General features: G+C 27.0%; 2 protein-coding genes across 2 annotated transcripts in view; one reads left to right on the forward strand and one right to left on the reverse strand.

The window, feature by feature from the left end:
- The first annotated feature begins 1,042 nt into the window (after positions 1-1,042).
- On the forward strand, positions 1,043-9,399 carry LOC113559189. The gene is made up of 10 exons (XM_026964815.1): positions 1,043-1,632; positions 2,455-2,782; positions 2,843-3,515; positions 6,194-6,609; positions 6,669-7,532; positions 7,599-7,991; positions 8,125-8,501; positions 8,558-8,751; positions 8,805-9,142; positions 9,208-9,399. Exons 1-10 carry the CDS (start codon positions 1,043-1,045, stop codon positions 9,397-9,399), a joined length of 4,365 nt encoding a protein of 1,454 aa, XP_026820616.1.
- Positions 9,400-9,977: 578 nt separating this feature from the next.
- LOC113556472 (monocarboxylate transporter 12-like) overlaps positions 9,978-17,997 on the reverse strand; it is a 57,533-nt gene continuing 49,513 nt past the window's right edge. The window contains exons 6-9 of the mRNA XM_026961433.1: positions 17,270-17,495; positions 16,573-16,738; positions 14,779-14,979; positions 9,978-12,301 (exon numbers count right to left, since the gene is read on the reverse strand). Coding sequence (XP_026817234.1) covers positions 12,141-12,301; positions 14,779-14,979; positions 16,573-16,738; positions 17,270-17,495 — 754 coding nt within the window. The 3' untranslated portion in view covers positions 9,978-12,140. The remainder of the gene's footprint in view (positions 12,302-14,778; positions 14,980-16,572; positions 16,739-17,269; positions 17,496-17,997) is intronic.

A 17,997-nucleotide genomic window follows, 5' to 3' on the forward strand; every position in this document is an offset into this window, starting at 1 on the left:
ATGGTTATCACTTATCACTTATGATCACTTACTAATTAAGCATTATCATTTGACCAACCTATCACTGAGTATTAAAAAAATGGTATTAGATAACGAGATTGGATACACATCATTTTATAGGCAATATCCTTGGCACGTGCTTAGGATGGTGTATACTGTATACTTTACTGCTGCGTGCTTAACCATGATTGCCACTGATTCATTAACGTTTTTGTGATCAAATCGAATAAAACATTTTGAATTTATCTTATTTATATTTTGTTGTATGATATTTTGACAGTATATCAAATTTAAGTAACTATAAGTTACACATTATAGAGAAAAATTAAGTTAAAGTAAACGTTGAAAGTAACTTTTTTCAAATAAATACCATCATATTAGTCATATTTAATTATTTTAATTAGTATTAGAACAAGTTTTATTATTTTAATTTTTATATATACTACACCGCATGGTTCGTATGTGATCAATACGGAATATAGAAATATAATGTCCATTATAAAGGGATCATACCAGTGGCGTAGCGATGAGAGGGGCCCACTGGCTATGCTCCCCCTCCTCATCGGCTGTATCAACTTAAAATAAAAATGAATTGTTATTGTCAATTGTTAATTATGTTTTTTTAGTATTTTGGGTTTGCCCCCCCCCCCATTTTAAAATCCTGACTACTGGATCGCTACTGGATCATACAATTTTATGCTCATATTGTTTTTTCTTTATTATTACAAATGTATTTAATTATATAAAATAAAATTTCTACCATACTTCTAAACATTTCTAAACCATACATTCAATATGCAACCGTATAAATTTCAAATTAATTATTTCTAGTTATTTTTTTCAATAGCGTCTTGAAAGTTGCATGCCAGGTCGGTGTGTAATGCTATTTACTTGATCTGGGTATAACTACTATATTTTTTTTAAAAGCAAAAATGTTTGGCTGTGAAGAGATTATGACCTATGAGAGTTTCTATGGTATTTATCCATATAAATAATATAATTTTTTTACGATTCAAATTGTTCTTATTATATAATCAAAACTATGAGCAATATATTAAAAGAATGGCTTATACACCAATTAGGCGTAGAGGTCAATTCTCTACATCCTAATAACTTGAGCTCCAAGTTTCAAAATGGAATGCTAATTGGGAAAATACTTCTTAACTATGGTCTAGTGAGTTCAAAAGAATTTTCTCTATTGGTCGACCAAGAAGATGAAGAGATAAAAAAATCAAATTTTCAGCACCTCGAAGTGTGGTTAAACATGTTACATATTCCGTTAGATAAAGATACTGTTACTGGAATAATATGCGGAGAAAGCTCAATCATTATTGCATTTTTGTATAAATTGTGTTTTTTCCTCGAATGTCCAAATAATTTAAATATAATTGGACAAGCCAAGAAATTATACAAATCGCTCGGAGGTTATGATTTTTCACATAGCTTATTGACGCCCGGAAAAATTGTCAATTTTTCATACGAGAAACCGAAATTAATTCAGAAACGTATTGATAAAAAATCTGATGGAGATCATTGTACATTGTACAAACTTGATAAGATAGCGTATTTCGAGAGTAGTTTATCACAAAAAATAAATAGATGGACTGCTAGAGGATGCCAGTCTTGTGATAGGTAATTAATAAACTACCATAATTAAATATATTTGTCCGGTTAAATATAGTTTAATACATTTATAAGTATATATTTTGTTGGCTATGCTTGTGAATAATACTATTGACACATTTTTTTTACATTTTTTACATGTTAATATACTATTATTGTACATTTAATATCATGTAAATGGATTTTCAAAAATTTATTTTAAATGGAAATTTACATTTTAACATTAGTTTGAAGTGTTTACAGTTGTTTTATTTGTAGTTTACCAAATGCTATATATTAAATAAATTAAATGTATTTGATATATTAGTTCCGTAGATCTCAAATAATAGAACTTGCTTATTGAGTAGTTATTAGAGTTGTAGAAGTGGCCGGTCTAACATACAGCAATGATATAACCTAAAATCTCACCATTGTGTTTATAGTTCATTATTATTATTATAATATCCATTTTTAATACTTACACAGAATAAATAACAGTATAATATGATACACGAATATATGTAACGTATATTATAATATAATACAATAATACATGATGCATGTTCAATGTTCATATATTATACTTACTATGATTAGATTTGTACAAAATGAAAATTATTATGTATCAATTTTGAGTTAGTAAAATACCGATATATTAGCATAAAGTCTATATGACATATATAAACTTACTTCTTAAGTAATTCAATAAAAATTATTTTGTCGGAAAGCTTAATATACACTATAAAATTAAATAATGTAATGTTTTCTAATTTTATACGATTATGTGTTTTATTGTTTTTCCTAATTGTATTTTTATTTTATTTAAATTATGATTTGAAATGATGGGATAAGATATTTGTTTGACATTAAAAATCGGAAAGAACACGCAAAACTATATGAATTGTGGAGAAAAGAAACCATTAATAAATATCTGACAAAAAATTTGGAGAAAAATAATCGTCATAACCAAGAAGTTTTGAGAAATAAATCTATATTGAATAGGCTTGATTGTATGTCTGAATGTGAAGAACATTTGTTAAATAAAGTGAATGATATGAGAATCGCTACAAAAAAACATAAAACATTTATCGCTAAGAATGATGTGGAGTTTATTAAAAACGATATAGTTCACAAAAAATATGAGATAAGTGAAGAAAACAAATTAATCATGAAAAAAAAGGTTTATAGAGACATTATTTTTATTTTGAGTTACTTTGTATTGAATTTGTTTTTATTCCAGCTCATAGAAAGAAATAATGATTTGGAAAACAACGAGAAGACGATAATAATGAAAAGTGTAGTCCGATATATGATTGATCTTAGTATCAGAAATGCTGTTTACAAAAAAGCATATGGCGATAACATTCCTAAATATTTACAGAGTAATTGGACGCACATGTTTATCAAAGGAAGACCGTTGTTAAACACGCTAGACGATACATTGGGGCTTTTATTAGATAACGTTTATGTAGCCGAGAATAAACCTTTTACTGATGAAGAATTAAAAACCCAGTCATTACTTGACCATAAAGATGTTATGGAATATTTGGAAAGAACGAACGGTTGGTCTGAAAAGCAACTAGGTTTGAAATCTGACTCTCACACAATAGTTTGCCGAGCACTCGGGTTCTTGGTCTACGATGTTTTCACTTTGTATTATACTCTACCGCCGTCGTCGATTTCCGTGGACGATTTTGTAATTGGACCGGTTTTCGGGGTTTTAAGTTGTGAAATCAAGGACTCGTTTAAACAAGATATTTGCAATGCACTTATTAAACGGGATATACTTCCTGTGTTACCAATAGCAGCTTTGCAGTATTGCTCGAGAGCTTATTGTCAGCTAACAGATAATGATGAATTAATAGATATGTTAGAAGATCCGGACGATCCGGACGAACTAAAGGATCCGGATAGTCTAGATGATTATGATAAAAAAAATTCAGATAGTAATTATTTTTAAATTTTAAATTAATCTTAATTAGACGTAGGTAGTAGGTACACGCTACATGGTAACTATTACAGTATTGAATTAGGTTTAGGTAGGTAGCTGACGACTTGAATTGGTAGTATATAAAAACATCAGTTTAATTTATATTGACAATATTAATTATTCATACATTTTTAACAAAACAATATTACCATTTAGTATTTCTTTTCTATTTAACTACCAGCGACGCACCCGTGCGTCATAAAAACATATACGAGTACGCAGGCTAACGACGCACTCGTTGTGTTTTCGATAGTAATGTACCTGTCACCATACACAGAATAATTACGTATAAATAATAATCGTTTTGTGGTGATATTTCCGTTTATTGTTTATTGAGACAAAGTCACTCTTGAACATATAATGTAAATTTAATCGTGGACAAATTCAACGGTATCGTTTTTCAGATTCGTATGGCAATAGTTTTCAAAGAAGATACAAGAAAATGTAAGATAGTTCTAATTAGGGGTTATAAAAAAACAATAAATATTTAATAATTATTGTAACAAATAACACGATTACTATAGATGAGGAAACCGATCCTAGCATCGCCACCACAATTCTTCAAAACCGTCACAACAAAAATCGCACGGTTAAACTGCCACCGGTAACACCACGGTCGTTTGCATCGCAAGTACACCACGTTGTTTAATTAATATAAGAATAAATTATGTCATTTTAGATTTTTGATCGTGACTCACCAAATACTTTTTAAGTGGTTAAATTAGGGATTTATGCATTTTTGTGTCATATAACGTTATATTAATTAGGAAGTATTTATTATATTATTTAACACAAATATGTCTACATAAATGTTGAAAATCGAATAATTTATTATTAAATTTAAATCACATCTGTTGTTGACTTCAGTTTTAATGCATTTTGGCTTCAAATCTTGAAGATCTGTCTTGAAAAACACACATTTGTTTACATTTGAAATTTATAAAAATGTAATAATTATCACCTAGATCAGTGGTCCTCGATCAGTTCAAAATTTGAGTCATGATAAATCTTCTTTTAAAATAAAAATTAAATTTAATAGATAAAGTAAATGAAAATACGATTTATATAATTTATATATTCCTTAATATAATATTATAATAGTATAAATCACAATATAATTTAGTACTGTTATAAAACATTAATTCAATTTTAATTTAGCTTACGTGTGTCGCGTAAAATGTAGTCCTAAAAAAATAGATCACAAGTCAAAAAAGGCTGCACATCACTGACCTAGATAATAAAAAAAAGAAAATATTTTTAGAATAAGTATTCATAAGTATAAATTTATAATAAAGACCAGCAACAAAATGTATGTAAGTAATTTAAATTTACGTTATTCTCAAATTATTTTTTTGAAGCTTTATTTGAAATACCTACAAACGATTATTGAAATATTTACATTTTAGTTTAAAAATTGCTTTGCTATCTATATTAAATTAATAAGAAATGTAAATTGTTTAAGTTTTTTAAATTCCTTCTTTAATATAGCATTTATAAAACTACTAATCGTATTTTTTTTACACAAGGTATCCGTACCTATTATTAAAAATATTAATTTATCATTTATGTATTCATTAGCTAGTAAGTCAAATTAAATCTTTGATACTGTCTTGTTTTCATTTTCTAATTAGCCGTTTTACAAAGCGTACATATTGTTGTAAAAATGTAACATCTGATACTTTTTAACAATCAGCTAACAAATGGTAATGATTCTTAAATGTATGCTAATCTAGGTACACACTAACTATAATAATATTTTTCTCAAACTCATAGAAAATATATATCTATCATCAAAACTCAAAATGAAGTCAACAGACTACAAGTGTTACCGGCTTGATACAAATAAAGTAGTAACATTTCAATAGATATTGAATTCAAGAAATGAAATGATAAATTATTCAATGTATTACTTTTATTTATGAATGCAATATATTCAGTTTTATAGAAAATATTCATAGCAATGAATGACAGTTTATCAAAAATTAAATATCCTAAAAAAATAGGCCTTTGATGATGTTATATGATACACATTTGGATAAATTCATAATTTTACTATTTAAAAAAATGTAATGTGTAATGATCAAACGACTAATAGATTACCAATAACAGTTTAATCATGAGGTTTTTTCAGCATTTTTTCAAATTGAGTTTTTTTTCCTTATCTATAGTCTTTTGATTTATAATTTGTACATTGTTATAATAGTATGTATGTACATCATAACATTTATATATTTTGGACTTTTTTGGATCTTTATATTTTGACAAAAATATAATTATTAATAATTCAATGAATAATTTATTAATTTTTTTTAAAATTAATTGTTTAGGAAGAAAAATAAAATTTTCGGAAAGGGGAAATATAAATGTTTGTGATATTTTCATTAGCTGTTTAAATGTAGGTTAGGTTCATATAAAAAATATTTAATTAAATAATTTAACAAATCATAGGCTACAGTAGCAATATTTTTTAATGTCTTATAGGTAGGATATCTAAAAAAACTCAAAAATGAAAATTTAAAAAAAGTTAATAGTTTAAATTACTTCTCTTATTTATATATTACATGTTTAATAAGTATTATTAATAATAATATTGTTGAATAGAATACATCATTGTTGACAATAAATTAGTTAAAAAAAATTCAACGTTACTAAATGAAGAAGAAAAGTCAAAACAAACTCAAACAAATTGGAAATTTGAAAAATATCATGAATTAGTTGAAAGTGGAAAAACTGCATACCTTAATATTTACAGAGGCAAACCTTTACCAAAAAATTGCCTTATTGACTGTGTATTATATTATATAAAAGCAAAAAAATTGCCTGGAGGTTGTGTATTCATAGAATTTTCAAAAGAAGATATAATGACATTAGAAGAAAGGTTGTCTAATAGGAATTCTCCACCTTTTGGGACACACAACTTTATGAAAGACATAAATCCAACTATATTAGCTCCGTTCAAAGGCCCAGATTTAGTTGGTATAGGGCGATATGGGTCTTCATTTACTAGATATTTAAAGGTGAGATATCCATAACTATAAACTATTTATCTTTATAATATTTATATGCACTATTTTAGATTGTATCTGATGAATATGATTTGGATACATTTTGTGATTTATATGAGTATTATAAATCTCATAACATATTAATATTTTTACAAAGTAAAAATAAAAATATAGATTTGGATGAATATAAGATTGAATTAATATGTAATGCTTTAACTGGTCAATATGTGAACTGGTCTGAAGAGAGTAATTGGGTGAATTGTATTTATGATATCCACAATGATCAAGAACAAAACGAAGCACCTACAAATTCAAGTAAAGATAATTCAATACAGCCAATAAAAGTACAAAAAAGTGTGTTTAAAAGAAAAAGATTGCATGGCAAATCAGAATTTGAATATTTGGATTATATATCATCCAGTAAGGTAAACATGATTTCAAATGAATTAGTCGACTCTGTAACTGTTATAACTAAACCCGAAGAAGTTAAATCAAAACTGTTTAATGTACAAATCAATGTTGAAATTGGAGCGGTATTAGCACAGTTTTGGATATTAATGGAAAACAATTTTGTTCAGAACATGGAATGGTGTTTCTTTCATAGAAGAATACTTATTTCTAATCAATTGCCTTACATGGCTTCAATAAATAACTACATTAATGAAATACTAAAACAACAAAATATAGAAAAAATAGAACTCGTTAAGGCATTACAATCTGATTTGCTAAAAATACCTAATGATGCACTGATGAGCTCAGATTTAATTACACAATTGCTTTCAACTGTAGCGGATACTAGAGTTATCTTAACAGAACTAACAAATCATAAAATAAAAGATTGTAAACAATTTATAAGAAATGAAAATATTGATAGGAGTCTCGATAATACAATGAATTCCATGATTTTAGTTTATAAACATATGTTACAAACCGAGGTTTGTTAAATATTATGTTTATTAATAATGTAAATAATTTACTTAAAGTTAGATTAATTTAAATAGGTTGATCGAACAGTGAACACAATACTTTTCATTCATTCATACATGTCTAAAGTATATAATAAAAAGTTAACATTGCAAATAATTCCCAATCATATTGGAGTTTCATTGTTGAAAGATCAAGAATTCAAAGAAAAAGGGGTAGAACACATGGCAAATGTTGAATATTATTACAAATGGTTTGATGCCACTGTAATCACAGTTCAAAATAAACTCAGAGGTACATTAAAATCCACATATGAATGGTTAGCAGAAATGAAGAAAGTACATAGTGAAAATTCATTAGATAGCAGTACTGTATATTTGAAAATATGGAAATTTTTGGTAGATAAGGAGAATTTTAGATCAGCCGATCAATTAAAGTTGATATTAACTAGATTTCAAATGGATATTAAGGTGGTTATTTTTTTTTTGTCTTTTAACACAATTAAGTATTTTTTTTTTTTAGTCATTCATCTCTTCATCTAACTACACAACCATAAAATATTTTTAGACAATTAAATTAAATGTATGTATAATCTGACAATAGGAGATGGAAAGTTATATCATACAACACAAATTAGATATGAATCGACGAATAGATGATTGTTTACAAAAAGAGATTTCTGGAATTGAACGTATATGCAACTTATTTGAAGCTGCTATAAATGAGAAACAATATGTTCGTCATGAAATTATATTTGTCAACAATAATTTTTATTTGAATACCAAACATGTTCTGCAACCAAGTAATCCTCCACCACATCCCTTTCCTTTATTGGAACCAGAAGATCTATGTATTGTAACTATTCATAATCTAAAGAAAATTACAAATCAATTGATGGTAATTTGCCCAAACAAACGTATTTCTATAGTTGCACTTTCCGGTTGGTTAAAATCTTACTTAAAAAATCATCCTGAAATTGAGTAAATATATGTTTAAAAATAAATAAATATTAAATTTAATACTAAGTGTTTAATAGGTGGTTTAATACAGCACATTTTGTATTACGCACCATGTTTGGTTTCAATACTAACTTTATTGATTGGTCTGATTTTATTATACATTGTTTGGAACTTCCTTACCCTAATGTTGATGATTTGTTATACCTTAAAAACCAATATTTAGAATTGGAGAAAAAAAGACAAAACAATTCTAATCAAAACTACGTAGAAGGTATCTATTTTAAGTAAGCTATTTTTACTTGTAATTAATTTTATAATTTTCAGGCACCGTAGATAAAGATGAATTTGATTCAGTTTTGTTGTGGTATCAGAAAACATTACCACCAAATCCTTCGATTTATTTTCGGTTTATAAAAATTAAAGAGTTATTTTTTGAAATATTTTCTATTGGCGGGAAATTAGATTATATTGCAATGTTACTAGTTCTGTGTAAAGATAGCCATTCGATTATGGGATTAATAAAAGCTATCAGTTTAATAATTAATCAAAATATTATAAATGACGAATTTGATAATTCTAACCGTGAGAATGAAAGGCATTCTATTCATTTGCCTATAGAGACAGTATACAAGATTTTAATGATTTGCCTTAAAAACTATAAGGTAATTATTTTAAAAATTTTCTTTTAAAATCAAATTGTTTAAAATATCTATATGCATGAAAATAGGATCCAAACAATAGTGATATTGAAGATTTGGTAACTTCGATATTAAATGTAGACAGTGATATGCTTCGAAATAACGGTGATACATATTCCGTATTAAAATTACTTCAGAATGATAAACTTAAGTCTGTATCTGAAATTGGATTCAGATTTAATTCAAGGCCTTTGTCCAGTATTGTAAATAGTCTTAAATGATTATAGTGTTGACGCAATTATTATTTATTATTAGTAAACAATACAATGAACAATTTATTTTTTAAGGTAACGTCTGTTTTAATAATGTAATGTTATGATTTATTCAACATATTATTTATTATTTATGCTATAATGTTTGTCATAACCATAAATATTTATTTATTTATTTATGTAAATTTATGAACAATTGAAATTACCTGAACAAATATTTAAATACTATAATTAGTGGTAATTTAAATTAAATCAAATTAAAAATTAATAAAAATATAATAAATTTTAATTTTAAGTGAATAAATGCCTGTAATAGTTTAACATAGTTTTTGTTTTTGACATAACTAAGGACTTGGGTTCCATATTTTTATAAATAATTTGTTTATATAATATACTACATTTTAGTATTTATTAAGTGAATTCTTTGATTTGCCTATCATAATTTGATTAATGATTTAATTGATACTATTGAGTAAACATTGCAAAATTGTGTATATTATAAATTTATGTTATTTGTCCCAGTTTTTTTGTCCAAATAAAAATTATAACATAGCTTATATAGTGTTTTACAGATAGAAAACATAACATAGTTTTGTACATCGAAAAAGCGTTTATTAAAAATATTCCTGCACATCATGATGCTTAAAATAACAATAACTCCTTATATACATAGTTAATACTTAACATTAAATAATTGGCCTCTCAGTTTTTTTCTTCATGATTTTGTACCGTGTAACAAAAATATATAAAATAAAATAACTAAGGGACACATATTGTCGAGTTTAACTACGATGGCAATTTAAAAACATTAATAAATGACACATTTTTTTCTAATGGGAGAAAAAAAAATCAGTAATAATAATAGTAGTAATAATAGTAATAATAATACAATAATAAGTCGCTCCGACAACAAATATGAGTACGGTACGCACTTCCAAATCGCATGGACGACCGCGATATAATTTATATAAATATTAAATTATAATCCTAATAATAACTAAAATAATAATAATAATAATAAAAATAATAATAATATTAAAAATAATAATATACTGTTTAGTAATACTCGTCTGCGACAAATCAACACTCGGGGGGTGTCCCCGAAACGGAAAAAAATGAATTAAAATTTTTTTTTGTCGAATAATAATAAGTTATACTACAAATTTAAGCACGAATATGTGAGTGTGTATTTTTGTTGCATGTTAAATTCTTTTAGCAATATTTCCGAAAAAAAAAAAACGAACAGATAAATCCAAAAATGTTTTTAAGAGAATTTATGTTATTAATATTGCATTGTAACTAATAATGTGATGCACTTGAAGTCGTAGTCGACTGTCAAAAAAAAAAACTTTGGGAAACGGTTTATTTGCTCGTTTTATACAGGTTAAACGTGTAGATAAATATTATTAGAACGTCTTAAACAGACGAGTGCAGTCGTCCACATATCATTTAAACGGTCACTCGCATAAAACATAGTTTTGTACATAGTAATATATACTTAATTTTATCAATAATATTTATAACATAATAATGTATATTGTAATATTGTGTATGCTTGTAGTTTTGTACTTATTACATTATTATATACTACACAACAATATTGAAGTATCGATTTATTGAAACATCACGTGCGAATTATGTAAATAAAATATGAATATCGTAGCCGCTGGCAGCGTACAAGGGTGTAATGTAAACGGGATTTTTTTGTTTGTTTTTAAAAGATTAAAATATTTTTAAGACTATTGTGTTTAGCAACAATAATTGAGGATCGATCGATCAGACAATTAGTTTCCAGTTATACCGGAAATCAATTAAAGAATCATCGAGTAGCTAATAAAATCACTGGTAAATGACTTCGTTTTTACTGTCGGAAATATTCGAAATATTAATGATTCATTCTAAAATAATTTAATTCTTGTTAGATTAATATTACGTTTATGATTAATATTTAGTAGGAATCATTTGTTGAATATTATTAATTTAAATAGATTATTCGGTCGTAAAGTTATTTCATAATCGTTCGTTTTAATTAGAATTATGGGTACAATTATTTATAAAATTTATTAATATTATGTATGTTTTGGTCATTTTAAAAATACACGTATTTGTGTCTAAAGCACACATATATCTATATAATTTATGAACTCAATGATATTTCAATTGATACTTGGTAAATGCAAAAAATACGTTAACAAATCAGCAACAAAAGAAATTGGAAAATTCAAATTATATGTAATTCACAAGATGAATGTGTAATAATAAAATGAAACAGAAAATAAAACTTAAGTATAAATGTATTATATTATATAAGTGTGTATCACTCGACGTGTCTTCGCCTGCTCGTCCGAACACAAATTCGCGATTAAAACTAAAAACGACGAAATCATATCTATTCTATAATATTAAAATGTAGACATATCATATAATATAATATTCACATAAAATATATTTTGAGCAAAAATCCAAACAGGAAGAACGCGGCAACGGAATCTCTCCGCGGGGCAGAGAAAAAAATATAATTAATAATGAAAATACAAAATATAAACGCCCTCTGCGTGTTACAGTCCTGAGGCACGTTTTAACGCATAATATAATATTAACTATAATAGATTTGATTTTTGTCGATGGCTTTTTTTCTTTTCTTTTATAAAAAAAAAAATATTTTCCCATTTAACGTAACATTTATAACAATTCGTATAGGAGTACATTGTGTGTGTATGTGTGGGTGTGTGTGTGTGTGTTATTACGCGTTAATTATTATTTACAACTGCAGTCATTTTCTCCAGTTCCTTCCGTTCGCATCGCCGCTGGATGTACGGTATGACGAACAGCATCAGACCACTGACGGCGATGTTCGATCCCGAAAGGTAGAATCCCGGGTTGTACGAGCCCGTTATGTCGAACAGCCACCCTGTACGCAAACGAAACAATCAAACGGTTATTAAACATCTCATACACGCGTTTATAATACCGATATCGATGTGTGCACTGGTGCGTGCAGATATTTCTATCTCGATATCGTAATAATTATAAACATGACGTTATCGTCGTCGATAATAAATAATAATGCATCACTATATAATATAACAGAAACTTATAATTTATAACGGTCGTTAATATTTTTGTAGCCATCTGATGTCTCCTAAAAACTGGGCAATGTACACAGGGCCTCCACAAGGGGGGAGGGATCAGGAGGACCCATGGTACTGGGGCCCGGACTTTCGAGGGACCCGACTTCCGTGCAGGGCTAATAATAATTACTTCAAAATATATTAGAAAAATGTTTTAAATACTTAAATTTTTTTCAAGATTCAAGTATAAATTATCTTAGAATTTTTTTAATTAATTCGAAAATCATATGCGAAATCTATAGCTTATGATCATATTCTAAATATTATGATATCACACCACTATTAATAACTTGAAAACAATTGATCGCCTATGAAATTTTTCTTTCTCTTTCCTTAACTAGCAACCTAAGTAGGTTAATTTATAAATGTATATACGTGGTATTTTTTTTCGTAATAATTTAGTTGTGTCATATTAATTGAATAATATTTTTGTAGATATAAATGTTAGTTCATATTTATATATTATATCGTTATGTTATATTATTGTCGCATATTTATTTTGTGTAAACATGCAGTTCTACACATAGACATATTAAATATTAAAACATTTATTGATTTATTAATATGTCTATGACTCTTCTTTGTCCCACAAAAATAGTGGTTATGTCTACGATGTTCATAATAACTAATGTATAAATAAATATGATACGAACAAAATTTATAATTGGTTTCATTTTAGTTTTTACTATAACCGCGTATCGTATAGGAACGTCATACGTTCGTAAAATTGTAAATATTATAATGTCTTCAATTTATAAGATACCTATAAATTTGTTGATATTTTATTTTTTAATTATACCTACTCCTATAATTTATACTTAAAACTAATATTTAAGGTTAAAGGTATATTCATGTCGAAAAATGTATTGTTATTTAAGAGAGGACCGGATTTAGTTGTGTACCACGGCCAAAAATATAATATGGGGGGCCTGGATGTACATATTATTATATATTATACGTATATAAGATATCGCAGTGATTACAGTTATGTGCTGTGGGTGTATTGATACATACCTACAGGATGATATCTCTCAGCGTGTTTGTTTCTACCACTGGGTAGAGACAAATCCACCCATTGGAAATACCTTCATTTTCGATTAATCGACGTAAGATTTTTTGTATAACGTGTTGCAGCTTAAAAATCCGAGACGGACAAACGCGGCAAAACATACCATAATATATATTATAATCGCGTGGTAACAATTAATTTGTATTTTATTTTTTTTTAAATAAACTCGTACTATTTTACGATTATTATCTTATAAAAAGACAAAAGTTGAGCGCCTATATTTTACCAAAAATTGTTTTTAATAGTTTTGTTGAAAACATGGATGATTTTATTATCTTGCCAAATATTAACCTAAAAATATTATTTTCTATATTAATTTTCTAATATAATTTTGGTCAACTCGGACTCAGATTACACGTATTTTTAATAATATATCACGTCCTAAACAATACTATGAATATTTTTTTATCCTTATCAAAAAAACAATCAATATCATATTTTATACTATATTTTACATAAAATTATGTTTTACGATCTTATAAAAAAATAATATTTAACTGTGTAATGAAGAAGTTATAATAGTAGGTAAGTACGTATAATATTATAGTATGAGAAACGTTAAGTACTAAAGCTTCTTTATTAGACTTAACTTTATAAAATGTTCTATGAAATAATTTCACAAATATTTTTATCGTCAACATTTACGATAAACTTAGACATATTTATTTGGTCTTTACTTCAGAGGATTTTGGTGTATTGTACTATAAGTACAAATACATAGGAGATTTCGTGTAATAAAATATTTAGTTGAATCTTTCGGTCGACGACATATATTTTTGTTTAAGCTCAGTTGAAATTAATATTAAATCAGTTAAGTATTGTAGCGTTTGTATAATATTAGATAACATCACCACGACGTCTGAGAGATATTGGGATACTGATGCGACGGCTAATATCGTCCAACGTAAAGCAATCGTAGAGACTTATTATATGATATATATCAAGCGAACCCGTCACAAGAACAAATACCAGGGGGCAGCGTCTTCTTAATGGATTTACATTAAAATTATTGCAGCGGGATTAACATATACTAGGAACGCATATAGATAGACATTGGGACGAAGGTCAAACTTACTCAGTAGACCCTATTCCTACATACCATTATTAATTATTATAATAAATTATCGATCGTCGTGTTTACTTAATATTGTGGTATACAATGCGCGATGGATTAGATAAATAGGTTACCGGCTATGGGTGGTCCGACGAGCGAGGCAATGCCTTGGAACATCAACAGGATTCCAAAAGCGTTTGTCAATTTGTCTAGGCCCAGGAGGTCCACCAGGATCACTGATGTCAGACCCACGTACGCACCGATTGTGGAGCCAAAAACGATCGTGTACAAAGATAACGAGAGTATGTCCGTGCAGTATGTACTCAGCATTGTAGCTGCACCGTAAAACAAATGAAAAAAAATATTTTGTGTTAAATTAGAAACATATTAATATTACTAAAATATTACAATAAACGCTTCGTTGTCATCTGGCAGGTACCTAGCAAGCGATGTACTTAACAATTGTATACGTAACAAATACACTTTTATATCATTTTTAACACATTAAATAAGAATAAAAAATAAAAATACAAAGAATATATTATGGTTTATAATTAATAGCCTGTTAAACTAAAAAAAAAAAATCAATGAAACTACCACACTTTGTACCTATATTTAAAAATCGAAATAGAAGGTTTTGCCTTACGAGTGTACCTCGTCCTTGAGAAAGTTACTGTAAGGATGATTTTAATTTGAATTTAATGATAAAAATCATTGAATGCAAATAACAAATCTGAGCGGAGGCGATGTCTCAGGATATCTAAAATGTATATTGATAAAATATAATATCCTCGTCGTATAACCTATCTTGAAAATTGCGTTGTATAAATAATAGTAACATGTTAAAAAAAAAAAATAGTAAAAATGGTAAATAATAATATACCTATTAAAGTATACCTGGTAAAAATGTTCAAACATAATGTTCTTTTTATAACAATTATAAAAAATTCGTCAGAGGTAAGTTTAGTATGATTTATAAATATCCATTTTTATCAAAATTTTAAACTCAAATTTCTATAAGACTACTGTGTATTTGCATTTACGATATTTTTAAGTTGCTATAAACAGTTTATAAGTTTAGTAACCTCTTGTAAGAAAAGTTTTGACTAAGTATTTTTTATTTTCTAAAAGAACATTATACAAAACAAATCCATTATGTTAAATTAAGATTTTTAATGTAAAAACAAAAAAAATTATGATAACAAATCGAAAAAAGTCGAGAATTTAAATTTTCCATCAATGAATATCAATAATATTATATAAAATTATTTTATTATTTAACTCTTTTAAAGTAGTTTATGAAAAATCATTTATATAAAGTTACAAAATATCCTTTTTACAGCAAACCAAACATTATATTTAAATATTCTATTTGTTATAATATACATTTCAATATAAATTAGTACAACATATATTTCAAAATAAGGTAAAAATAAAAATTTTAATACCTAAAACTATAGATATTTAAATAATGATTTATTTATAGGTATAATTAGTTATGGTTTAGTCTTAAATAAATGTTGAAAAAAATCTTTAAATTTAATGCTGGTTATGCTTAAGCGTAGAGTTTTGGTTACAACACAACAAATTTGATAATGATTTACTGTGGGCCTGTGGCCAATAGCAAATGAATAAAATAAAGACGATAAATGTCTACTAACGTCGTCATATTCTGAACATGTAGTAGTATAAATAATAAATTAATGTAAAATAATTGACAATATTCAATATGCATTGTCAAGACATCGACTACCACACAAAGCTACGGCCTTGTTTGGGGAAGTTATATCTATAAGATGTCACCTACAAGACGCGTCCATAAAAACGAGACCTCATTGAGATGTACATATAGTGTATTGCACCCTAAAATTAGAACTACGACGGTTGTATTTATTAGGAAAAAAATGAATAAAAAAATGTACACTTACCTATACCACAAACTGTCAAGCACAGATTGTACACCATGAGCCTGTTTATCCACGGTTTGTCTGATATAAATCCGAGTATGATCCTACCCAATGTATTGGCGATACCCAACAACGCTAACAAATAACTTGATTGTTTGGATGGTATACCCATTATGCCGGCTTGAGGCTGGAACATATGAAATAGTATCAGAGTGATATAATAATAATGATTGGAAAACAACATAGCTTGTGATTTTCACGTCGGATGATAATAAAATTAATAGTAAAACGAAACTATATGCAATGAACTCAATATATAAAAGTTTTAGTTCATATATCGAACCAATACAAAAGTTTAAATTAAATATATTAATAGCATTGACAAATTTCAACAAAAAACAACAATTTTTCAATTTTAATTCTAAGGTTTTATATTATTTATTAAATATATATAATATAATACATATATATTATAAAAGTATTAAATGCACAAAATATAAATCAATAGAATAAGGAGGGTTATTATGCAGTTATTAAATGAATGTATCACACATACAATATTTAAATATCCAAAAATTTGAATGCTCAAACTAAATGAATTGCATTTATATTTCATATAATGTACGGAAATGCACATCAGTTATAAACACTATAGTGTATACATAATTTACATATTCACCAAAAAGTACAAGTTTTTTATTAGCTTATAAATACTTACCACTAAGTACAAGTACGGTATATTGAAGCCAATGCTCGTCAAGAAGTTTGAAATTGTGTACAGTATGAAGACAGGATCTTTAAGCAGTGAGAAATCCAACATTTGTTTTATTGTATTCTTGGCGTCGGCGGAACAACAGATACCATCCGAAAACTGGTCGCTTTCTATGATTGCATTGGTCATTTCGGTGGCATAAGCACCGGCGTTGGTCGACTGTGATATGGTTCTAAGAGAACATCGAGATATTAGATTTTCTTAGGTATTCTATAACTGTTAGGTACATCAAAATATTGAGAAAGGCATACTAGATACAATTTAGACATAAAATGTTAAATAACCTACAGACGATGAAAAAATCGAAATAAAAACTGGGTTTCACCTGGTTAGGTATCTATTCACACATTACTCACAACCACACAGACATACCTCAAATTGGCAAATTAGCCATGTAATATTTATTTTGAATTCTGTTTGAATAACGAATATTTATATGTTAGTTTAAAATAAAGCTAATTAAAATTAATATTATTTGATTTATAATGCTCAATAGTATTTGTTGCACATTCAATTTTACAGACAAATCGTAAAATGTTTTCTCTAATTAAAATTGAAAATTATTCTAATTTTGTATTTTAAAAAATTCAAAAAAAATTAAGGTTTAGCGCATTTTTTGGTTATCTTTAATAACCAGATTTGAGATTTTTTCCAACGTAAATTTTATCGACATG

This window comes from Rhopalosiphum maidis, chromosome 3 (genome assembly GCF_003676215.2).
Source record: "Rhopalosiphum maidis isolate BTI-1 chromosome 3, ASM367621v3, whole genome shotgun sequence".
Lineage (NCBI taxonomy): Eukaryota > Metazoa > Arthropoda > Insecta > Hemiptera > Aphididae > Rhopalosiphum > Rhopalosiphum maidis.

Bases quoted from the DNA above. Each gene is read 5' to 3' on its own strand.
- LOC113559189 (XM_026964815.1), top strand. From the start codon at position 1,043: ATGAGCAATATATTAAAAGAATGGCTTATACACCAATTAGGCGTAGAG. The intron at 2,783-2,842 runs GTTTATAGAGAC...TTTTTATTCCAG, and splicing joins AATTAATCATGAAAAAAAAG to CTCATAGAAAGAAATAATGA. The intron at 8,502-8,557 runs GTAAATATATGT...AGTGTTTAATAG, and splicing joins AAAAATCATCCTGAAATTGA to GTGGTTTAATACAGCACATT.